The following is a 25,262-nucleotide window of genomic DNA, read 5'->3' as shown; positions in this document are numbered from 1 at the left end:
AGAGATCTAAGAATCTTCCCACGGAACTGAGGCTGCCCCACCCAAGGTCCAGCACCAAACCTCTACTCTATACACTGTCTTGATAAGGTAAGCCTCATTTTCTCTGTGAACCTGTCCACAGCCACTGAAAGAACTAAGCCAAGCCAGGCTCATGCAGCACAGCGTAGAGCAGTGGTTCTCAACCTGAGGGTTGAGTGGATCAGATAGCATGCATATCAGCTATTTACAGTTCATAACAGCAGTAAAACCGCCGTTATGAAAGTGATGAAATCATTTTACGGTTGGGTCACCACAACGTGAAGAACTGTATTAGAGATACAGCATTAGGAAAGTTGAGAACCACTGGCCTAGAACAAGACACATATGCCAGGGCAGCCCTCTCACAGCAGGGAGAGGCCATCAAGCTCCTGTGTTTACACTTACAGGAACAGAATGACAGTGAGCCATTAGATCATTAGCTGATTCCACAGAAAGCAGCTGGCCTATTCTGCCTGGCTCCTCCAGGCAGAGACTTGCCAAATGTGAATAACCCACAACAGTACCCTGGAAACTGGTGTGTGTGTGTGTGTATAGCCCAGACTGGCCTTTAACTTTGTTTTTCAAGACAGGGCTTCTCTGTGTAATAGCCCTGACTGTCCTGGAACTCTTTGTAGAACAGACTGGCCTTGAACTCACAGAGATCCACCTGCCTCTGCCTACCAAGTGCTGGGACTAAAGGCATGCACCACCACTGCTCAGCTTGGCCTCCAACTTTTAGCAATCTTTCTGCCTCTGCCTCCTGAGCACTGGGGTTACAGGTGGGAACCAAGCATGATATCGGAATTAAAAAATAAATAAAGAAAAGAAAAGAAGAAAAGCTAGGTGGTGACGGGCACACCTTTAATCCTAGCATGTGGGAGGCTGAGGCTTGTGGATCTCTTTGCATTCAAGGCCAGTCTGGTCTATATGAGAAGTTCTAGGTCATTTAAGAGCTACACAGTGAGACTGTCTCAAAAACAAAAAATTTAACATAGCAAGTTTAGGATGGCCAGTCGGTGGTGGCACACGCCTTTCATCCCTGCACTCAGGAGGCAGAGCTAGGCCGATCTCTGTGAGTTCAAGGCCAGCCTGGTCTACAGAGTGAGATCCAGGACAGCCAGGACTACACAGTGAAACCCTGTCTCGAGAGAAGGAAAAAAAACAAAGTTCAGGCCGGCTCCGTGGTAGAGTGTGCCCGTAGCAAGACAAAACATCACCAAGTCAATATTCAAGGTCTTTATTTAACTGTAACAGCAACCGTTGGTGGGAATTTTTCCCTAGTTCCAAACACCTGCTAGCTTGGCAGGACATAAGAAGACAAACTGGTCATGGACTCCCACAGGACTGTCTTAGGGTTGCATGGAACCTCCCACTAACCATGGCTGACAGTGAATGAAGGGAGGGGAGGGGACAGCACACCAGGGGGACAAAGTGAAGGACCAAGGAAAGAGTCCATTCCACATGGTTAAGACTGCAGCAGGGAACAGGGGCGGGTCTATCCGCAAGCACAGATTCTGAAAACGGACAACAGGGAATCGGAGTCCTTGGGGCTCTTCAAGTTGCCTTCTTTAAGGCTTACTGGAGCTGGCCCAGGTGCCATGACGTGGGGCAAAGGCTTGGCGTGAGCCAGTGTGGTCCCGCTGGCCCTTACCTCCTGCTGGTGTCCCCACTGTCCTACCCTCCAGTCAGAACCCCCAGGCCTGGGTTGGGCAGTTCTTAAGACTGAAATGGAAAGGAAGGGGGTATAGAGGCAAAAATGGGCATTCTGTGCTGGATTCATGGAATTCTCTAAGTTTGCAATGCCCTGGATTTGGGTCTGAAGCCCTGGCAGGAGCTCCTTTGGCAGTATCTGCACAGCCAAGTGTCTAGCAAGCATTCAGCCTCTGTCACCCTTCCACCGCCGAAAGGTAAACTGGAGTTTCTATCGGCTGGGAACTGTTTCAGCTCAGTAGACTCTTCTACTGGGCACACAGGATGGCCACTAGGGCTGCAGGAAGAACTGAGCAGAGACCACAGACCACCCCAAGACTTTGAGAGTTAAGCTCTGCCAATAGGCAGCAGCAGCTTCCAGGACCTGCCTAAGAGACAGCTACAGTTTCAGAGGGTGGGGAAGGGTCTTGATTGATCAACTGGAAAAACGAGGACCTGTCAGTCATCCTTACAGACTTCAGTCAAGTTTCCGTGAGCGAGCTTCAACAAAGTTCACCACTGACGTGGAGACCCATCCCCAAAGCCAGAAGCACGCCTGAGTGGTAAGCACAGGACCACCTCAACTACAGGAACCTGAATCCCGCCCCTAAAAGCTGAGAGGCAAGGAGACGGAGGTAACCGTGCCCTACTCAAAAGTTCAGACAGAACCCTCCACCCCAGGAAGAAATGATATGCCTCCACTACAAATCCCACCTTCCATGGTAAGGATGGGTCAGTGATTGGGTTTTCGCAGATTAATAAATAGCTGCCGTGGGCATGGAGTCCAGAAAACACACTAAAGAACTTGAACTACAGAAGACAGTGGTGCCTTTCCTCTAGAGGGACTGAAAAGGGTTACACCACACACACACCCACCTCAAGCAGCTAGCACCCAAGATGGAGATGGGAAGGAGGTTCCATCCCCGATATGTGGCTGCCAACACCTGAGCCTTGTACACTCGTGCCCCAACTCACAGTGGCAGTCTGTACAAGCAGGCCGGGTGGACTTTCAGTGGAAGCCAACTGAACTGCCAAGGTCTGAGAGGCCCAGGGAGACAGTAACACGAAGCTCCCATGCCCCACCCTCCTCAGATCAGAAGGAAACTCACCACCGGTACCTGAAGTACATACTGAAGCAAGCATGGCTACAGGAAAGAGACGCTAGAGAAGACAGAGCACCAGTTCAAACAAGAGCCTCCATCTAAGGACGGGAGAAAGGCTGGCGGGAACGAGTAGCCACTCCACGAGCCCCGAGGCTCGGGTGAGCTACCGCTTAAGCTTCCCCCACAGGTGAAAACAAGACTGCCTCTTTTCAAGAGCACACTTGTAGCCAAGTGCCCAGGAGGCGGCAGGTTACCCTGCATGCTGCACTGACAAGGCAATCAAGTTCATAGACACGCGCATTCTCAGGTGCTCCTGGCTTATGGAGAAGCTGCTCCGGGTAGGTGGGCGGGACACCTTGACCAATGCACGGACTCAGTCAGGGGGACCTGGCTTCGAAACCACCACTAGGAACCTGACCTACTTTCTGTTCTGCAGCTCTAGAGCCTAACATCTAGAGCCCTTTGCGTCCTCTGACAAGCCCTGCTCCAGTTAAGAAAGCCTGTGTGGCTGCACAGGAAGGCCCCCAGTCCCTTTTGTCAACTCTTGGCTAAAGGAAGACAGAAGTGGTACATGATGCTTAAAGAGGCCACCGCAGAACCTTGCAAAAGCAAGCATTCTTGAGAAGACAGGCAGACAGACAAGGATGCAACGGATCTGGGAATCTTCATTTCCTGCAGCCTCTCTTAAGACACATAGGCAGCTTTGGGGAAAGAGAAGTCTGTCTTTTACCCCAGTTTGGTCCTACCTTAGGGGCTGTTTGGAAGGCAATGTGCACCCAGCTTATGGCTGTGAGTATCCCCACCTTCCCGAGAACTGTTTTCCTCCTGTTAGGGTATGGTGGTTTAAAGGCACTGCGACTTTCTTCTTACCCACCTCTTCCTTCTCTGGGATCAGTCACTCAGGAGGAAGGCAGATGCTAGGGCAGGATGGCTACAGACCCATGTGGGGAGTGACCAAGGACGGCTCCCTGCTGACAACCACAAAAACAAAGTATGGAAGTGGGATTCTCCAGCTCCAGAGGAGAGCAGCCCCCAACCTAGTTCAGAGACAGTGAAACACTGAGCTGCAGGCGATCTGTTACACAGCAACAGACGACTCAGACAGGCAGGACAGACTCTTGCAGGTGATGTTACACAGCAATCGATAACTCAGACAGGCAGGACAGACTCTCGCCTAGAAGTCAGCTTTTCCACTCCAGTGCCCCGTAGAAGGCAAGGAAACGCCTATTTTAGCAGAACACAAGGGCTGGGAACTCGGAAGGAAGGGCACTGCCGGTGTGTCTCCTGCTATGGAGGTTCTTCCTCATGTAGGTTGATTGTCCCAAGTGCAGAAACACATCCTTCATAGAAACAGCACAGATGGTTACTATGATTTCAATAAGTCTCACTCACGTGGGAGGCTGGCAGATTAGGACTCTATGTCCTCCATTTGGGGCTCCAGCTGTGAGGCTTTTTGACCACCCAGAGGTGAAGCCCCACAGGGCCCTGCTTACTAGAAAATGGCTCATGAGGCACGGCACAAAGATGGCATCTGTTGGGAGCTTATTTCTTGTCTTGTGCAAGTCTCCTACAATGCTGATTTATGCTGATTTACGGGGGTCAAAGAACGAGCAATGGCGGCCTTCATACAAGGCCTGCACCAAGCAGTGAGGGGTCCCGGCAGAGGACATAAGGCTGAGAGGCTCCTGCACCACGCAGGTGACACTCCAAGGAATACGAGACATGTCTTCTGATTGAGGGGGATGACAAGAAAAGGGGAAGTGTCTTGATCCTACTCAATTCCCATGTCTCAACTCCCTCCCCAGGTGTGAGTCCAGGAAGGCACTCTGCTGCAGGAAGCGGATCTTCTTCTGAACACTCACACCTCCTCCCTTCAGCTGGAGTGAGTCCAGAGTGCCCTCACCAGTGTGCAAGGACCATGAGCCTTGCTCCCGAAGAATGAAGCTCCAGGGTCCTGAGCAAGCTGCTTATACAAGCCAATGGCAGCACAACTTAAGTTTTCCCAAGACTCCATAAAATGAAAGTTGGAGTTTAATTAAAAACACAACAGATACATTTAACAAAGAAATAAAACTCTTCTGATTATCAACTTGGAGACTCCAAGAATCCCCAAACATTGGAGACCCAGCTTATTCCTGAGACAGCGACCGTCACAGAGGGTTGCAGTCCGAGCTATTCACATTGTGTAGCAGAAACTAGAACCAAGTTCTGCAGATGTCCTTCCTTCCTTTTTCCTAAAGTCTTCACAAAACAGGGTCTTTCCATGGTTCAAAGGAAAAACACACAGCTTTCTTTCCCAGCCAACGGGGGATCTGAAATCTTACTAAGAGGGCTTAGACAGGCATTCAATACAACCAGAAACAACCAGGACACCAGTGGCCTGCTTCCCTGTCTTTCTTTAGGACGCATCAGCCTGTCTGGGGGCGGGGGTGGGGATGGGGAGCCTCTCTCCTGGGATCTCCACATGGGTCCACAGTACCAGGAGAGCAGGACGGGAGGAGCAAGAGAGCAAAAAGGTAAAAGAAAGGATGAAGTTTTCGTCAACAACTCATAGCAAGGCAGACTGGTCCAGTTTCACAAACCACCCACTCTACACTCCAACAGCCCCCCAAACTTGAGAGCACAGGGAAGCGCTCAGAAGGAACTATGAGAGACAAAGGACAGTGAAGACAGCAGACTTGCCTAGGAACATTTTTTTTTTAATAACCTTCCTAATACTGGAAGATGTTTTTGTTAAAAAAGTTGCAGTTCAAAATTGTACTGAAAACTTATCTAAAAATAGGTCTGTAGTCATCTTAAAAATAAAAGGTCCCTCCTCTGATAAGAGAAGAGACAGATATTCTCAGATACCAACATGGGAGGTATCTTTGACGCAGATTTGGAAAATGCCCGGTGGATGAACCAGAAGGAGAGTGAGGGAACAGGGAAGGAGAGAAGAGGAGGGGGAGAAGGAAGGATGGACTAGGATGAGGAGGGTATAGAAGTGGGGAGGAATGCATTTTTTTAGCCCATACTCCTCTCTTGGCAGCCAAGCACAAAGCAGACTCAAAGGAGGGGGGAACGTACAGGGGCGGGAAGGGTCAACTTTAAACTCAAAATATAATAAACTGCAGGACAGCAACGCTGCTAAGGTCTACCAGGTTTAAACCGTGACTGCTGAGGCTGGCCACAGTTGGGCATTCTCAGGCAGACCGCTATGACCGGCTGTCCCCAGCAGGCGGGGGCCAAAGCACTTCAAATGACTGCTTGGGAGCAGACAGAAGTCACGGGTGTCTCAGCGAGAAGACGACTCTGCCTGCACGGTGCAGATAGGAAGAATGGCAGACACAAAGACCAGCTGATCACCCAGGGGTCTCTCCAAGAAGAGGGCTTAAAAATACCCGTGCCAATGAATTAGGTAAAGGGCTGGGGAGATGAGCCATCACGCTCAGGACAGAAGCCTTCCTCCCAGAGGAAAGGGAGGCTGATGCCACATGCCCCCAAAATGCAGTCGGGGGGTGCAGGAGGTATAGAGCTGTGCTCCACTACTGAGGACAAACATCTCCCGGGACAGGACAAGCAGCTCATTTTGTCTGACCATCCCCCAACGGTTTAAAGATTTCACATCCAGCACTGAACCACCAATGGGAGACTGCACAGGAGCAATGGGCACCCAACCTCCTTCCCTCTCCAGACACCCCGAGCAGAGGTGCTTCGGAGAGAGTCCCTGGACGTGGGGCAATCTGAAGGGGGCAGGAAGACTCTTGGGAAATGACCAGGGAAGCTACAGGGATTGCTTTCCTCTATGGACCAACCGCTCAGCTCCAGACTAATCAAGGGCTTTCATCCTAACCTTAACTGGGCAGGGGCAGGGGAGATGTGGTCAGACTGAGCTGGTCTCCCATCATTTGGCACCCAGAGGGAGGGGACGGGGAAGTGCTGCTTCTCGGTTCACTGCGTTCCTACTGGCCCGGTCAGGTCACAGGGGCTGCTGCCCCCGCAGCCTCCTTCGACTCTGCTGCGCTCAGATGTCCATCTCAAACTGCGCCTCATCCCCTGGTTAGAAGGAAACAAATGAGAAGTTCAGTACAAAAAGAAATGGCAAAGCTGTTTTCAACGTCCTTCTCTACCTGCAAAGGGCAAAACTAATCCAAACTGTCCCACTCTCTGTGACCTCACAATACCTGCCTGAGTGTAATGCTAGCCCTCAAATTCAATCTTTCCATTTGAGGTGAGCCTGGCCTGCACAGCGGGACCCTGTCTTAGCAAACCCCATGTATTTTGTTCTGGCTGACTGAGCTCATCTGGGGGTGGGGGTGGACAGGAGAGTGGCACTCCAGGAAAGGTCCTGGTCACTCCAGTGGGCACTCTCCTGGAGGTTTGACCTGACCCCTGCAGTGGGGATGACAGCTCACCCCCAGAATCCAGGCACTCGGAAGCTGAGGCAGGGAGAGCGCTGCAAGTCTGAGGCCAATCTGGGCTTTATGGTGAATTCTTTTAGCCTTGGCTAAGAACGAGATCTTGTTTCCCCACCCCCCAAAAAAAGCCAACGAACAAACAAAACCCTCAGTTGGACCTGCAGAGAACATGAAGCCCAAAGCCTGAGGTGAGCGCAAGGCCACCTCACCTCTTCCTGCTCTGAAGGAGCCGGCAGCCTCCTAACAGTCGTTCTATTCAGAAAGCAGGTCTGGTGCTTTTCTGTTTTTTTGTTTTGTTTTTTTTTTTTTTTTTGAGACAGGAGTTCTCTGTGTAGCTTTGGCTGTCTTGGAGTTGCTCTGTAGACCAGGCTGGCCTTGAACTCAGAGATCCACCTGGGATTAAAGGTGTATGCCACCACCACCTGGTCGGGTTTATTTTCTGAGGTTGATGGAAACAGTGGCCTAAGATTCTGTTTTGGGGTGTATGTGTGCATGTGAACACTTGTTCATGCAAGGAGGTCTCAGGGGCAGCATGTCTGCAACTGTGTCTATATGAGGGTGATCCCTACCTATAGGAGGGTAATTGAAGACTCCTGCACCTATGTAGCCCTGGCTGGCCTCCAACTCACAGAGATCTGCCTGTCTCTGCCTCCCGAGTGCTGGGACTGAAGACATAAACCACTCCATCTGGCTCCCATCCTCTGATCTGTTTTTCCCCAAGCAACTAGGTGAAAACAGACAGCATTTTAGTAGCTGTCTAGGAGAGGAAACATCAGCCACATAACCGAACTCAGCTGTGCTTTGGAAGCCACACTTCCTAGTCTACAGTAAAGTGACAATCCACCCCAGAGCCGCTCCCAGCCCAGCCCCTCACCAACTGCATGCTTCCTGTCATGATTGTTCAGGTTGTTCAAGTTGTTCACTTCTACTTTGGAGTCTTCAATTAAGGTGCCAGGGCTGGTGACTCCAGGGATATTGGGCAGATGGCAAGGCGGGGTCTGTGCCATGGGAGAATTGCGACGATCCAACAGAAACTTTCGGTCATAAATGATTCGTGTTCCTAAAACACAGGGTTGAAGAGTTTCAGATAAATTAAGGCACCACCAATGCAATGACTACTGAGGCTGGCAACTTGTGTGGCTGTCCTCTAGAGGACACACAGGCAGACCGCTGTGACCGGCTGTACCCACCAGGTAGAGGCCAAAGCACTGGCACTTCAAATGACTGCTCTGGGAGCAGACAAAAGTCATGGGTGTCTCAGAGTGAAGAAGACTGCCGGCATGATGCAGACAAGAATGGCAGACTGGCAAACACCACCCGGAATCCCTTCAAATGCCACCTAATCCTTAAAGATGTCAATTCAGCCAAGAGGAGAGTCTACCCTCTCCCCGTGACCAGGGTGAGGTGCTCTGCCCCAGAAAACTCCTGTTGGTTCTTCAACACTCAGCTCCAATGTACTCCCTGTAGGAAGCCGCCCCTCCTCCCCTTCACCCACATCACTCAACACATCCCCTTGTACAGGACTCCTGCTTACACACAACGTGCCTGTCCACAGACTTCAAGCTCTGCATGCTAGCTGTGTCTTATTTGTTTACAACCGATATCCAAACATTCCAATTTTCAAAACTAATTTCTTCCCTGGCCCCCTTCTTTTCTTTCTCCTCCCCTTCAAGAAATTTAACCTGGGCTGGGGTTTTAGACCTCAATCTTGCTTCAGCCACTTACCTACTAAACCAACAACTCCCAAACAGTTTATTTTTATGTTACATGCATTGGTATTTTGCCTGAATATATGTCTGTGTGAGGGTGTTGGACCCCTGGAACTGGAGTTACAGACAGTTGTGAGCTGCCATGTGGGTGCTGGGAATTGAACCCGGGGCCTCTGAAGAGCAGCCAATGCTCTTAACCACTGATCCATCTCTCCAGCCCCTATCACAATAAATTTCTTAATGAAAGAATAAGCGAATATAAACAAGTATATGAAAAAGTAGATAACCACCGTCTATTGAAGACTACCCAAAGAAGCTTGGAGGCTGACCTCCTCCCTAGAGAGACAGAACACCGTATTTCTTCAAACATGGACCTAAGGATGCCTTAGTAGATAGAGGCACTTGCTCCAAGCTGACCAGGCTTGGTGGAAGGAGATGGGTGACTCCCAAAGTTGGCCTTTTTAAAAACAAGATTTATTCTTGTTAATTTACCTGAGTATTTGACCAGTATGTATGTGTGTGGACTGATGTACTGAGAGGCCAGGAAGCAGTTTCCCCTGCAACTGCAGTTACTGATGGATGAGCCACCATGTGGGTGCTGGGGGCAGACCCAGCTTCCAGTGCTCTTAAACACTGAGCCCATCTCTCCAGCCCCCCAAAATGTCCTTTGACCTCTGCACACACTGTGGCAAATAGAAGCCCATGACACACACATTAAACAAACAGAGAGACGCACACCCCCCACCCCCAACACTGCTTCCAGTCAGAGTCAGCTGAGGTTTTGTCAACTAGAGTATGCGTTACTTGGAAGAATCAGGAAAGCCTGTTGCTTACAAGCTCTCTTACAAGCACAGTGCTTCTAACCTGTGAACTTGAGACTCGGCAGGGGACTGCTAAGAGTTCCAGGCCAATCTGGACTGTAGCATGAGACTCTACCTCAATGTCCCCTGCTAAGGGAAAAAAGAAAAGAAATGCACACCTGAAGCTGGAGAGATGGCTCAGCGGTTAAGAGCATTGGCTGCTCTTCCAGAGGTCCTGAGTTCAATTCCCAGCAACCACATGGCGGCTCACAGCCATGTATAGTGGAATATGATGCCCTCTTCTGGCGTGCAGGCATACATGCAGAGCTCTCATAAACATAAAATAAATACATCTTTAAAAAAAAAAAAAAGGTACATAACATCACCAAATCTTCACAGAAACAGAAATCAAAACCACAAGAAGAGCCACCGTATACCTGGCGGAATGGCCATTATCAAAACCCCAAGAGGTAAGTGCTGACCAGGATAAGGAAAGGGCTATAGTGATGGTGCAGTGTATAGGGCACAGGCACTCTGCTAAATGGGATGGATGGATGGATTCCCAGAAATGAAAAACACCATTTCTATGGAGTCTACCAATCCCACCTGGGGTATAGCTCCAAGGAAATGAAACTGGCGACGCAAAGACAGAGTTACTCACAATGGCAAGTTCACTGTCTGTCAGAAGAGTGGGGGGAGGGGCAGAACGGCTCCGAGCATGAGGTCAACCTGGGCTATAGCAGTGAGACCTTGTTTCAAAAAGCCAATAAAACAAGCCAGGTGTAGTGGCTCATGCTTTTAATCCCAGCACTTGGGAGGCAAAACAATAAACAAATAAACAAAGCAAGCCAGCAGACTAAAAAGACAACAACAAAAACAGGACAGGGAGAGGTAAAATCCTTCATCCCCTGCTTCAAAAAGAAACTCGAGTCATAAGTGACAGACATCTGAATTATGAGCACTAGGGCATTCTAGATAGAAGACTTAGTATGACCATGAAGTTGAGAGCAGCTGACATGGGACCTATCTGTCACCCCTGCACCCAGCATGGTTACATGCCGAGTTTGATGCCAGCTAGGAATACATCAAACGCAGCAGTAAGAGCAACAGACCCTCAGGCCCAATTCAGGCACGCTGTGCAGCTGACATCGCCACCCCACTTCACAGTGCCACGGTTGGCCATGCTGCTCCAGGTTCCTCTCAGCTGTTCCCGGGATACAATACCACAGACGGGTGGACTGACAGGGAGGGCAGGCGGGAGAGAAGCGAGCTTGCAGCATCCCTTCTTATGAGGATGCTAATCTCACCACTGGAGCCCAACCCCTCATGGTCTCACCTGTACTAAAGCTCGCCTCCATTTAGTCTAATCATACGCGCACCAGAGCTTCTACACTGGACTGTGGTCATAACGTAGTCTTTCCTAGTCATCCCACCTTGATACTTCTAACCTGTTTGGAAATCCATGATCTGCTTATTACCATGCTATGTAGATTAGGGGCCAAAGGCTGAAAGGGGGCACAATGGCCTTTTGTAACAAAGGGGAAGAGCTTTAGTGGACTGACTCTACACATTTGTCTGACACCCCTGTTTTTGATAACATTTATGGGATAAGTAATGTTCTAATTCATATGTACATTATATAATTATATGTATATTATATACTTAGCACATCTACCTTAAACTTTTGTCATTTTCTTTTGTTTTTTGAAGTTATTTATGTGTATGAATGTTTTGTCTACCTGTATGTATGTGCACATGTGTGTGCTTATAAATGGTTGTGAGTCACCACGTGGGTGCTAGGTATCGAACTTGGGTCCTCTGCAAGAACAGCCAAGTGCTCTTAACTGCTGAGCCATCTCTCTAGCCCCATACTGTTGTTTTTAGACAGAGTCTCCCTATGCAGCCCTGCTGGCCTTGAACTTGGTATCCTCCTGCCTCAGTCTTCTAAATGCTGGGACTGTAGCACTCTATACCCAGCAGAAATGTTTTGTTTTGTTTTTTTCATGACAGTATCTATGTATGTACATGAAGAGGCATGTATGTATCACAGTGTGCACATGGTTGTCAGAGGACCACTTTCAGGAATCTGGTCTGTTCTCTCCTACCATGTGGGTCTCAGGGATTGAACTCAGGTCACCAGGTTTGGCAGAGAGCACCAAGATTTTGACAGTGCATTAAAGTGCTGTCTTTTAACTAGTTACACAATAATCTAATGTGCTGTTATAATTGAATTTATACATTACACGATAGTATCCTCTCTTTTCAGAGGTTTTGCTGTGTTTTCAAAGTGGTAGGCAGAGAATTAAAGATTTCTGAAGTTTCAAGTAACTTTCATTACAATGGCATAGTTTCAATTATTTTATCACCAGTTACTACTGATCTCTTGCTGTGCCTAACTTACAAATGAGGCTCATCACAGGGACAGAGAGAGGAAATGGGCAGCCAGGGCCTACTGCTACCTGTAGTCTCGAGCACCTGGAGGATGTTCGGAAACCCACCCCCATGGTCAGGGGAGATGCCAGTAATGTGCATAGCACATTTGTTAATCTCTTCATCAGCTGACGGACATGTGGCTGCTGCAATGCCTTGACTATTAGGAACAACACTATTTAAGATCTAGATATCCATGTAGGTTATAGTGTGGACAGCCATTCCCTGGAGCATGTCCCCATATGGAATGGCTATGTCACATGCTAACTGTCTGAGGAACTGCTGTTTTCCAATTCACATCAGACTTCACACTCCTGTCAGCAGTGTGAGGCTCCAATTTCACACAATGCAATTCACACTGCTACGTCCCTAACTGACATGAAGTGATTTCCCCCTGTACTGACTTACATTCTCTGATGGCTAATTATGCAGGCTTTGCTCTTCACAAGCTTACTGGCTTTTCCAATATACATCACCTTTGGAGAAAGGTGTCAGGATCTCTGACCTTTCACTGTGTTTTAATTATCCTCTCAACACACACACACACACACACACACACACACACACACACACACACACACACACACACACACAGCTGAGGACTGAACCCACAGACCTGCATATCTGAGGCAAGTGCTCTACCACTGAAATCTCCAGCATTATTTTTTACAGTCTGGAAATAGTCTGGATATACATAATTTGTAATTTTTTTCTGCGTATGTATTTTCTCCCTTGATGGTTTTCTCTCTTCTCCCCTCTCCCTCCCTCCCCCAGTCCTGAGGATTGAACCCAGGGGCATGCGTTAAGTGATGTCATTCTTCGAAGCATTAAAAGAAAACAATTTTTTTAAATCCCGGCTGGCCTAGAACTTGCAGCAACCCTCCCTCCCTCACACACACACACACACACACACACACACACACACACACACACACACACAGGAGTTCTAAATGTGCCGCCACTTCAGGCCATAGTGTTTCACTGTGATGAGATCCAATATGTTGGTTGTTACTGATTGTGTTTTTCATGCCAAACCTAAGAAATTACTTAATCCAAGGTTATGAGGTCTGTTACCTGTTCCTCTAGGAACTATAGCTGTGAATTGTAGGTCCAAATTCCTTTTCTGTGTGTGGACACACAGCACTGTCTGCTGAAAAGAGGTTCAATCTGAATTCCTATGGCACCTCTACTGAAGGTGTGTGTGTGTGTGTGTGTGTGTGTGTGTGTGTGTGTGTGTGTGTGTGTAGTTCCCAGTGCACAAGTTTTGACATTTGACTAATTCTACTCAGTTGTACCTACTGAGCCAAATTATTACCTTTCCAGACCAATTTATTGAATTTTGAGTCACTGCAGGTTAAAGAATCTACTAATTTGGGATGGGCAGTGGTGGCACACACCTTTAATCCCAGCACTTGGGAGGCAGAGGCAGGCGGTTCTCTGTGAGTTCGAGGCCAGCCTGGTCTAGAGTGAGTTCCAGGACAGCCAGAGCTACACAGTGAAACCCTATTTCAAAAGACAAACAAACAAACAAAAAATTACTATTTGGTAGTTACATCCCACATGAGACCCCAAAAATAGCAACAGCAATCAACATGTTAGTGATTAACAAGCACCTGACCATTCCAAAGAACCAAACTATTCAAAGAAATGTTAATTACCAGGAAAAATTCCTTTAATTCCTAAATGGATATCTGTGCTTACAGTAAAGAATCAAAGACTATTAAAAATTAAAATATTCCACTGGGCAGTGGTGGTGCACACCTTTAATCCTAGCACTCGGGAGGCAGAGCCAGGCAGATTTCTGTGAGTTGGAAGCCAGCCTGGTCTACGGAGTGAGATCCAGGACAGGCACCAAAACTACACAGAGAAACCCTGTCTCGAGAAAAAACAAACAAACAAAATATTCCAGTCCTTGATAGGAATGAACTTGTAGACATACTTTTTTGTTTTTTTGGGAAACAGGGTCTCCTCCTGTAGCTCAGGCTGGCCTTGAACTCCCAGCAATCTGCCTCTCACCCTTAGGAGAGCAGTGTATGGACTGCAGATGAACTGGTAGAGAGTACTTGCCTAGCATGTGTGAGGCTCTGAGTTTGAACTCCAGCACAACAGAAACACACAGAGAAAGGCACTCATGTTCCTATCTATACAGAAAAGGCCTAACAGGGCCAGGGCAGCAGAGAGCCTGAGAAAGGGGTCCTTCAAACACTGAACTGAAACGGTGGGGGTTAGGGAGTGAAGTCCGAAGGACCTGAAGGCATGGTCACAGCCCTCATACAGTGCTGGAAAGCAGGCAGGCAGGCAAATTGAATTTAAAAAGAGATAAGAGCCAACCAGATGGTTCAGTGGGTAAAAGCACTTGGTGCACCAACCTGAAGCCCGGGAGTTCAATCCCTGGATCCCACAGTAGGAGAACTGACTTGGCAAGCAACCGTGGCAGTCTATAGGTATTCTTTTTACATTTTATTTTTAGCCAGGCAGTGGTGGCATCTTTAATCCCAGCAGAGGCAGGCAGATCTTGAGGTCAGCCTGGTCTATAAAGTGAGTTCCAAGACAGCCAGAGCTGTTACCCGGAGAAACTCTGTCTCAAAAAACCAAAGCTGGAGTTACAGGAAGCTGTAGGGGCCTGATGTGGGTGCTGGCAACCAAACTCCAGTTCTCTCCAAGAGCAGTACATGCTCTGAACCACTGAGCCCTCCCTCCAGCCCTGACATATCTTTAGCTAAGTTCTGTGGCTAATAATCCAAAGAAAACTAAAAGCTGCCGAAGCCAGAGGCTCCCCCAGGAGACTGGTGGTGGCCAAACTACATTTACTTTGCTTAGCCACTAAATCCCTGAAGTACTAACAAAACCAAAAATGAGACTTTTTTTTTTTTTTTTGGTTTTTCGAGACAGGGTTTCTCTGTGTAGCTTTGCGCCTTTCCTGGAACTCGCTTTGGAGACCAGGCTGGCCTCGAACTCACAGAGATCCACCTGGCTCTGCCTCCCGAGTGCTGGGATTAAAGGCGTGCGCCACCACCGCCCGGCCAAAATGAGACTATTTTATGACAACTAAAGGCATAACTGGAGTTTGAGGCCTTCTATCAGAATGTGACTATACGTTATGCAGAATGGAGACCTCCGAAGTTCTGTGGATGATCTATCAAATCCTTTAAGTCCATGCCCCAGTAACAGGGAGCAAAGGTTATCAAATGCAAGTACTCAAGGATGGACCCCATCTGATCACTGCTTGGCCATAGAGGAATGGCTGTGTCCTACCAGGAAGGTCCATTGTTGGGGAGACCTTGAAAAGCAGCTAACAGAAGCCCTCTTTACAGACAAAGATATCAACCTAAATCATATGACCCAGGAGACACGGGACAACACAATTAAGCCAGGCACTCGGGCAAATCAGGCAAAGTCTGGGCTGCATAATGAGTTGAATCAGGTGTTCTTTAATGCTAATAACGGGGGCTGGGGATGTAGCTCAGTTGGTAGAAAACTTGCCTAGCATGCACAAAGCCTCAGTGCAATCGCTGCATAAACATAAACAGGGCATGGTAGTACATGCCTGTAATCCTAGCACTCAGGAAGTTGAGGCAGGATCTTAAATTCAAGGTCATCAACGGCTACTTAGTTCTGGCCAGACTAGGCTATAAGAAACCTTGTCTCAAATTAAAAAGAAAAAACAAAACCAGCTAATACTAAGTCCAAAATGTTGCATGACCTTGAAATCCAACCGACCCCATCTATTAAGTCTCTGGAAATCTGAGTCAAAATGAAGCATCCCCACTACTGTTTGGATTTGAACACTCACCTGGAAATTTCACTCCACAGAAATACCTGAAAGAAAGTACAGGGTGGTTCTCTCAGGCTGCTGACTGCATCCTGGATCAAGTCTCTGGATCAAATCTCACGTCCTATGCTGTCAAATCTTGGTAATGCTAATGATTAACTACCCATCATTGCAAGTGGTGTGGGGAAACCACAAATTCAACTGAGGCTCCCAACCCAACTATTTCCTTCTCAAGTTCACTTCTTTTGGCACTTCTAAAAACAACCTGTACCTATTATCACCCTCCACTTTTCTTCACAATGAGGAGTGTGGACTTATCCCCTGAATACACCCACCTATGCTACTGTAACCTGCTGCTTATTTGAAAAGTTTTATGAGTCGAGCATGATCGATGGTGGCACAAAAATTTAATCAAGCAGGATCAAGCAGGATCTTTTTGAGTTTCAGGCCAGTATGGTCTACATAGCTAGTTTCAGACCAGCCAGGGACATATTGAGACTCTGCCTCAAAATCCAGACACAAGAGCCACTTCATTTCAATGCAGAAGTAGCACAAGACCTAAGAGCTCCTAACATCTAAGTTGCAAACGAGCCCGCCACGCTTCCTGCTAAATATCTGAATCCACAGAACAACATCTACCCTCTATACAGTCAGCATGCCCACTATAAACAGAAAGACACTGCCAAAGGAATTAAAATGGAATGAGATGTTATTACCTTCATTCCAAAACCTGGCAAAGACCACACAAGAAAAACAGACTAACGTCCCTCCTAAGTAAACAAAAGTCCTCAACCAGAACCAACATATTCAGCAACATCTAAAGAGGATTATTACCAGAACCCAGGGAGATTTAGCTGACTTGACTTCTAAAAAGTCAATTAATAGAATGTATCCTTTCTTTTTTGTCTGTTTTTGGAGACAGGGTTTCTCTGTGTAACAGCCTGGCTGTCCTGGAATTCTTTGTCGATCAGGCTGGCTTCAATCTATCTGCCTCTTGTTCTCAAGTGCTGGAATTAAAGGTGTGCACATCACCACCAGGCTATGAATATATCTTGCATTCTTTCATGATGATTATATCCAAAAAACTAGGAAGAGAGGTGCACTTCTTCAACTTCTAGTAAACGGCACCTGTAAGAACCCACAGCTAAGACTTTACTTAATGGTGAAGACTGTCTGTTTCTCCCCAAAGATCAGCGTGCCACATCACCATAATAAAGGATCTACCCAGGAGGATTGGTCAAGAAAACCAGCCTGGCAGTGGTGGCACACACCTTTAATCCCAGCACTCGGGAGGCAGAGGCAGGCGGATCTCTGGGAGTTCGAGGCCAGCCTGGTCTACAGAGTGAGTTCCAGGACAGCCAGGGCTACACAGATAGAAACACCCTGTCTCAAAAAGCCAAATAAAGAAAGAAAGAAAACCAAATAAGCATCCAGATAAGGATGGAGACCTTCATCTGACCTTCATAAGGAAGCCACAGGATCAGAAATGTACTTCCCAGGTTCTTTTTGCCCGTTGAGAGTTTCACCTCAATCTACTCCATGAAATGAACAGATTCTATTTGTCACGGCATCTGTCGCAGAAATCTACATGATCATTTATTGAAATGGAAACATGCAAAGAATTCTGAGCGTTTGGTTTCAAGCTGTGGCCTAGGAATCACGATGAGGTGGTCTTTAAAAACTAGGCTATTGGCCAGGGCTGGTGACAAAGACCTGAAATCCCAACTACCTTGGTGGCTGAGTCAAGGGAGAAAGAAAGCTCAAAAGTCAGCCTGGGCTAAAGAGTGCCTTCAAGGCTGACCTGGATAACTTAGCAAGATCCTGTCTCAAAACAAAATGAAGTACCTCCCACCACCACCCCAAAAGGTAACAACCTAGACAGAAAGTCATCAAAGAACTCTAAAAAATTGTGGTAAGGATACTGAAGTGTAGCTCTCCATGATTGATGGCTTCTGTGGAGGGTGTGGGTGGGGAAGAACTCAGTTTTCTTTAAGGGGCTGGCCACTGGGAGTGTAGCAATGCTCCAGTGAGTGTACGTGAAACAAAGTGGATTTTCTTCTTCTTTTCTGGGAGGAGGTTGTTACCTGGGTGGACTGGGAGGACTGGGAAGTAACTGTGATTGGGATACATAATGTGAAATTCCCAAATAATGAATAAAAATATTATGTTAGTGGGGGGAAGAAAAGAACCTTAAAAAAAAAATCAAAAGGTCAATTAGTGAGCTCCATTCAGTGAGAGACCAAAACTAAGGCAGAGCACATCAAAAGAACAGTGATGCAGGCATACACATACACATACACACACACACACACACACACACACAAAACCAAACTAGGAACATGCAGGATGGACAGCTGTTGACAGCTGATAAAAACCAAACTAGGCCTTTGCTTCATTGTTTGTGATCTACCAACCCCAGACCACAAGTGCTGGAGTTACAAGAAAGCACCACTGCATGAAAGCTTTTAAGGAGCTTCAAAAAACAAAGGAAGGTCAGGTACGGCAGCACATACCTTTAATTCCAGCACTCAGGAGGCAAGGGCAGGAACATCTCTGAGTTTGAGGCCAGCCTAGAATATTTAGTGAGCTCCAGGCCAGCCAGGGCTACATAACAAGACCTTGCCTCAAAAACAAAAAAACAAACAAAAAACAAGCCCTGCAACTCACCAACAAACTCACCAAGGGCCCCAGGCCCCTTCCCTCCTCCTGCTGGCTCACCAGATGGAGCACTTCCCACACAAAACTGTCCTGTCTCACCTGGAACTCTTCACATATACAAAGCACTAAGCCTACAGAATCCACAAGCGCACAACATCCCTGTGAAACTAACTGCCTGTAAGATTCCAGTTCTGGGGCTGGAGAGATGGCTCAGTGGTTAAGAGCACTGACTGCTCTTCCAGAGGTCCTGAGTTCAATTCCTAGCAACCACCCATAATGAAATCTGGTGCCCTCTTCCGGCCTGCAAGGACACATGTAGGCAGAACACTGTATATATAATAAATTAAAAAAAAAAGATTCCAGTTCTGGAAAGGTCTCTGCTGAGGGGCAGGTGTCAGTTTCTTGATTCCCTCTGAGGGATGGTGGACGGAGGAGGGGCTGTCCTGCATCAGGAACAGCGACACTACCTTCCCTGTCACCTCTCATCTGATCTGCTCCTCTCTCAGTGCTGCCTTGACAAGAAATGACCTCAGCCCTCCCTCACCAGGCTTGCAAAGCCAGTCCCTCCAAAAGCTGAAGGACAGAGACCCTGGCAGAATGCATTCTCAGTGAATGAAAGTGTTCGGCACATAATCAGGGGATCTGAGTTCAGATGCCCAGCACCCATGTAAAAGCTGAGTTTGGCTCTGGGTGGCCTGTATTCCCAGGTCGAGCGAATGTGTGTGTGTGTGTTGGGGGGGGGGGGGGCAGGGTTGCTGGAACCTGCTGGCTAGAACCTCTAGGTTCAGCGAACCCAGGCTCAGTGACAGACCCTGTCTAAAGGATGAGTAAGCAAGCAGTGTTTTCCTCGGCCTCTGCATGGGTCCACAGGGGCACACAAGAAACAGGAGAGAACGGAATGAAGTTAAAGAAAGACATTGTTGGCTCAGAACAAACAGGCCAAAGTCACCGAGACACTAGACCATAGCTCATTCCTCCAAGAAAGGATCAACTGAGAAAGCAGGTTCCCCCAATATATCTTCAAGCCTTCTCATTTATTTCCATTCTTCCAACAGCCCACAGGTAACTCTACCCTAGGAGACCAATAGCAGCAGAAAGGCAGGAGACGGCTGGCAGAGAAGACACAGAGAACACACAGATTTCAGGCCATAGTGATTAGTGGCCCTCTGCCGCTCCTGTGTGCAGTGTTCTTTTCTATACCTGAGAGTGTGACAAGGAGAGGAGCAAAGAGGAGGCTAAAATAGGTCACTCTACTTCTGCTCATTCCGAGCATTTGTCTCTCAGGAAGACTGTGGAGAAAGACACTGCTAGCTAACATTCCAGAGGTAGAAATGTCTTCAAAGGCCTGCCAACTTCCTTTCCCAGGAAGGTAAGCATCTAAGATGGCAGAGGGAGAACCTGGGTAATGCTAAGACTACTGAATGTGACATTAATTGGCTATACAGTACTAATAAGTTCATTTCTTTGGGTCTCAGAGTTGTTCAAGTCTAAAGTGAACAACTCACTAGGGTCCTCCAGCTAACAGGACTGGTATATTAGAAAGCTCAACTACTGGAACAAGCTCCCCTTCCATGAAGGCAGCAGCAGCTGCTTCGACTGGAAGAAGCGACTACCACCCATTGCTCCGTAGACAGGAGAACACGCAACAAGCTTTCCTGTCCCTCAGTAATGAGCAGAATCCCCTTGTATCAGCAAAAGCCACTCAAGATGTCACAGCAAGTGTGCTTTTAGCTCAGCTCTCATTTTCAAACCACAGAGGGGTGTTTTAAGAAACCCTCCAGCTAGGCTTGCTTACTCTGGGTCTCCCAACAAATGAAGGGTTCTTGCCCCACCAAGGCCAATCTTACAGGGCAAATAGAATGGGATCCTGCAATGGTCCCCAAGGGTGTGGCACTTCAGATTTCCAGAAGCTTGAGGCAGGAAACCCACTCCCTTCCCTTCTCACTGAGCAGAAATCCCCAATGCAAGCCTGCTGTTTTCAGGTCTCAAGTATGTAAGTCGGCCATTTGACTATATTGTTCCAAGTCTTACCGGCAGCCTCCATCCCTTCTAAATGGATGTGAAGCCCACGAAGAGCAAGGACTACACTCAACACTTTCTTTTTTGAAGACAGACTGTCATGTAGCTCAGGTTGGCCTAACTCCTTCTGGCCTAAGTTGGCTGTGATCTTGATCCTGTCTCCTCGTCGAGAGTGCTGGCTTTACAGGCCTGCACCACCTGCCTAGGTCAGCTGTCCTTGTTTCCTGCAAAGTGCTGACCACAAAACTCACTAGAGACCTTATCTACCATGGAGATAAGATAACAAAGGAAGAGGAAGAGAGAGAAAGCAGCAGAGGGCAGAATTTTCCAAAGCAGGAGGCAGCAGGATAGCTCAGAGGTAAAGGTGCTCACCACACAAGCCTGATGACCTGAATTTGATCCCAGAGACCCCAGTGGAAGGAGAGATCAAAAGTTGCTCTCGCTCTGCATCACCACTGCATGCCTTTAATCCCAGCAATCGGAGGCAGAGGCAGGTCGATCTCTGTGAGTTTGAGGCCAGAATGGTCTACAGAGAGTTCCAGGACATCCAGGGCTACACAGAGAAACCCGTCTCAAAAAACAAAACAAAACAAAAAAGTTGCTCTCTGACCTTCACTGGCAAGCCAACCCCCCCCCCCCCAAGTAATAAAGGTTTTGGGTTTTTTGTTTTTGTTTTTAAATGAGTATGTGTCTATGAGACGTATGCCATGTGTGCACATGCCAGCGAAGGCCAGATGAGGTATGAGATCTCCGGAAGCTGGAGTTACAGGCAGCCCAGTGTGGAAGCTGGGAAGTGAACTCAGGTTCTCTTCAAGATTGGCAGGCACACTCTTAACTGCTGAGCCCTCTCTCTAGCCCCACTAAAGACCACCACAAAAATCATTCCAGCCAGGCAATGGTGGCACATGCCTTTAATCCCAGCACTTGGGAGGCAGAGAGGCAGGCAGATTTTGGTTGAGTTCATGGTTAGCCTGGTCTACAAATCCAAGTTCTAGGATGGCTAGAGCTGAAACAGAGAAACCCTGTCTTGAGCGCCGCCCCCACATCATTCTAAAAGGGAAAAAGTCAATAAGCATTGTATACCTAAACACCACTGAGCTAACTGCTATAAAAGACTGCTTAGCCAGTCATGGTGGCGCATACTTTTAATCCCAGCATTAGAGGCAGAGGCAGGTGGATTGCTGCTGAGTTTGAAGCTGGCGTGGTCTATCAGCCAGAGTTATACAATGAGACCCTGTCTCAAAAAATAAAAGTGCAGGGGTGGGGGGTGGGGTGGGGAGTGGGGGTGGGGTTCAGCTCCAATCTCTATAGTGCTATCTCCTTACAAACAGGAAGCAAACCCTCCTGCATCCAATTCCAAAGACTGCCAGGCGTAGCGGCCATCAACGAGACAGAGGCAGGCGAATCTGAGCTCCAGGCCAGCCAGGGATATATGGTGAGACCCTGTCCCCAAACAAACAAATAACCCTGTGCAGAAGCTCTGGAGACGCAGGCTGAGTGGTGACTGTTGTGGATGGGCAGATGAATGAGTACTTCCGGCAGACCTTCCCAAGCAGTTCAGAACTAATCCAAACTGCGAGACAGCTTCTGTCTTTAAAGCACGGCTTAAAGACTATGTGCCTTTTCTTTTGAAGGCACAGCAGCTTGGTGTTTGAAATATGACCACAGGGCTTTCCCTGTCTGGATCTTCCCTCAGTACAGCAAGATTAACATACAGCTAAAAGTATGGTGCCTCCCCAAGTAAATTAGAGCTAAATGCACCTGTCACTGCGACATGTGCTCTGAACTGCGAGAAGCATACATTTTACTGACCAATACCACAAAGAACTCTGGAGTAAATTACAGCGCTCTCTCCACCACCTTGGAAAGAATCTTTTTGTTTTGTTCTGTTCTGGAAACAGGTTCTTACTATGCAGTCTTGGCTGTCCTGGAAACCATTATGTAGAATGGGCTAGCTTTGAACTCAAGAGATCAACCTGCCTCTGTCTGCCAAGTGCTGGCCGCTAATCTCTGTTTCTTAAAAGTTATCAGTTCAATTTAAGACAATTCCATCTGGGGCTGACCAAGACCTTTCCTGATTTTTGGTTCCACCGGTGTGGAGGGACACACACCAATAATCCCAGCCCTCGGGAGGCTAAGGCAAGATCATGGGTTTGAGGTCAGCCTGGATCACATAGAGGTCCAAGGTAGGATGAACCATATGGTGAAACACTGTCATTTAAAAAAAGAAGAAAAGAAAAGAAAAACAAAAACCTGCTGGTCTTGAATAGACTAAATCAGGAAGGTTTCTTCAGCAACGTAAGCCATTGCCCCCTCACCAGGAGTTCCACTGTTGACAGTCTTACTCACTCTTAAACCTGGCTATCCCTAAGGAATGACTTCCTCTGTCTGGTCATTTTGAAGGTCTTTCAGGGCATTCATCCCTTTCTCTAGACTGACTGGCCTGGCTGGATCCTCTGCCAGCCTTTCTCCTAAATTTGTTTGCTTTGCTCCCGCCCCTCTTCCTTGTCTGGCTGTTTTTTTTTTTTTTTAGAGACAGGGTCTGACACTGTAGCACAGGCTGTCCTGGAACTCACTGTGTAGAGCCGGGGGTGGCCTTAAATTGCAAGTCTCCTGCCTCTTCTTCCCAGAATAATAGGACCACAGCCCCAAACTACCACACACACAGTCTCTGGATCACTATGTCTTGGTGTTGGCAAGGCGGTCCCTTACTCTGTGCCTTCCTATTGCACAAGAGCCCAGGAGGGCCAGGCACAATTGCAAGTGATTGGCTGGAGTGAACTTGGGAGCCCTGCCCCATGGTCAAGACTACCAACCAAATTGTCACCCGCTAGTCAAAGCCCTGGGTCACCAAAAGAAGGCAAAGTTCTGAGATTAGAAAAGGAAAGCCAGTTCCCTTCATTACCGCCCTGAAGATCCCTTTCCAAGCTCCTCCCTCTAGAGAACTGCCCAGAAAGGGGACAAACAACCTTTGCGCTTCCTTCTCCCGTGACCAATTCAGCATGTGTCACCTCTTCTCTAGTGTTGCTGGTAAACAGTTCTCGGCCATCTTTTGAAAAGCAACCCCAGGACTGCCTCCCTCCACAAGCCCCTTCCCTAGGATCAGGCAACCTAAGCCGACTAGTGTGTGCTGTCTGGCAAAGCCCCCTTCCACAATCTCAAAGCCGCTCCCCCAAAAGCTCTGGGCTTGAAAGCTGACAGCGCCTCTACCAGAGCCAACATCTTCTGGGCTACTACTACAGGAGGCGTTTCACCCCCCCAGTTCTCCCAACCTGGGGCTCCCCAGACCTGTGATGACTCCTCCAACAAAACAAACAATTCTGTCAAAGGAGGATAACACTGGGCGAGGCATGCACAGTGCATGCCAGCCTCGTCCCGTGGCTCTAAGCACGGCCCGATAAGTCATCGTACCGTTCCGCGCCGGATCCCCCTGTCCGACTTCCCTCCCCCCAAACCCATAGGGCAGCTCCAGAGATGAGCCCCGCCTCGCAGAGTGCACGGTCTGCAGCACACAGCCCGAGCAGGCGGACCTGCCCGGGAAAGGATGAGAGGAAGCTGTAGGTCGAGCATACAGCGCCACGCGCCAGCCGCGATGGCGGGCAGGCCCGGACGGCTCACCTCCCGGCGTGGTGGAGAACAGAGTCCCCCCGGGCGTGGTACAGTAGTCCTGAGGTAGCTGCGCGGCGTCGCTGATGGCCACGGTACGCGTGGGGATGGCGCGGCTCTGGCTGGGCTGGTGGCCGCCGCCTGCCGACGCGGACATGGCTCAGGCGCGGGCTCGCGGCTTTGTGCAGCGGCGGCGGCGGCGGGGCCCGGGAGGCTCTGGCTCCTCGAGCGGGCGGAAGAGCGCGCTCGGCTCTCAACTCGGCCGGCTCTCGCTCGGTCGTCCCGCTGCGCTCCCGCTCCCGCCGCCGCCGCCGCCGCTGCCCGGTCCTCCGGCCTCCGCCCGCAGCCTCAGCAGCAGCACAGCAGCAGCGGCAGCAGCGGCAACGGTGACTACCGGAAGCGAGCGAAGGCGGGAGCAAGAGGGAGGGGAGGGCAATATGGATGCCGGACGTGACGTTGGCAGAGGCGTGCCGTGTGGGGGGGGGGCGGGACCTGAGGGCGGGGCTGAGCCCACGAAGGGCTGGAGCCAGAGTGTGATCCCGGAAATCCGAAAACAGGAAGTGGGCGGGAAGGGCGGGGCCTTCAGGGCGTGCGGGGCGGGGCTTGGAGGGGCGGGACTGAGCGCGGTGGAGCCGAATCGAGGTGAAGCTGAGTGTGGGTGGCGAACGCAGGCGAGGAAAGCTTTTGTTTGTGGTGTGGTGTGTAGGGGTCAACTAACAGTACTTTCCGGCTACCTACTTCAGTTTCCCATCTATATGTAATAATTAAAAGTATAATTCGGGGGAAGCGGTCCCCCGCGGATGGTTCCGCGTATAAAGAATGGCGTTTGCCACCAAGCCTGCCGACCTGAGTTCCATCCCCAGAAACCACTAGGTGGAAAGGTGGGTCGGGAGGGACCGACTCCTGCAAGCTGTTCTCTGACCTCCTCTAGCCGCAGGACGCAACCGGTGGGCACACACACATATATAAATAAATGAATGAATGAATGAATGAATGACACACAAATAAATAAATAAATGTAATAAGAAGTGTTCTTAAAAGTATAATTTTAGTTTTAATTG

General features: G+C 48.8%; 1 protein-coding gene across 1 annotated transcript; it reads right to left on the bottom strand.

Moving 5' to 3' along the window:
• Positions 1–1,239: 1,239 nt before the first annotated feature.
• Eif4ebp2 (eukaryotic translation initiation factor 4E binding protein 2) lies at positions 1,240–24,619 on the bottom strand. Its single transcript, XM_052744891.1, has 3 exons — positions 24,214–24,619; positions 8,082–8,267; positions 1,240–6,845 (listed from the first exon to the last, which is right to left on the bottom strand). The coding sequence occupies exons 1-3, from the start codon at positions 24,356–24,358 to the stop codon at positions 6,814–6,816; spliced, it is 363 nt and encodes a 120-aa protein (XP_052600851.1). The 5' UTR covers positions 24,359–24,619; the 3' UTR covers positions 1,240–6,813.
• Positions 24,620–25,262: the final 643 nt, after the last annotated feature.

The sequence above is a fragment of the Peromyscus californicus genome, unplaced genomic scaffold, assembly GCF_007827085.1.
Source record: "Peromyscus californicus insignis strain IS unplaced genomic scaffold, ASM782708v3 Scaffold_19__1_contigs__length_69161282, whole genome shotgun sequence".
NCBI classification, from domain to species: Eukaryota; Metazoa; Chordata; class Mammalia; order Rodentia; family Cricetidae; genus Peromyscus; species Peromyscus californicus.
Note: the sequence above shows the minus strand (reverse complement) of the source record. Positions and strands in the feature narration are given on the sequence as shown.

Bases quoted from the DNA above. Each gene is read 5' to 3' on its own strand.
- Eif4ebp2 (XM_052744891.1), bottom strand. From the start codon at position 24,358: ATGTCCGCGTCGGCAGGCGGCGGCCACCAGCCCAGCCAGAGCCGCGCC. The intron at 8,268-24,213 runs GTGAGCCGTCCG...CCTGTGTTTTAG, and splicing joins GTTCTCCACCACGCCGGGAG to GAACACGAATCATTTATGAC. The intron at 6,846-8,081 runs GTGAGGGGCTGG...CCTTCTAACCAG, and splicing joins TGACAGGAAGCATGCAGTTG to GGGATGAGGCGCAGTTTGAG.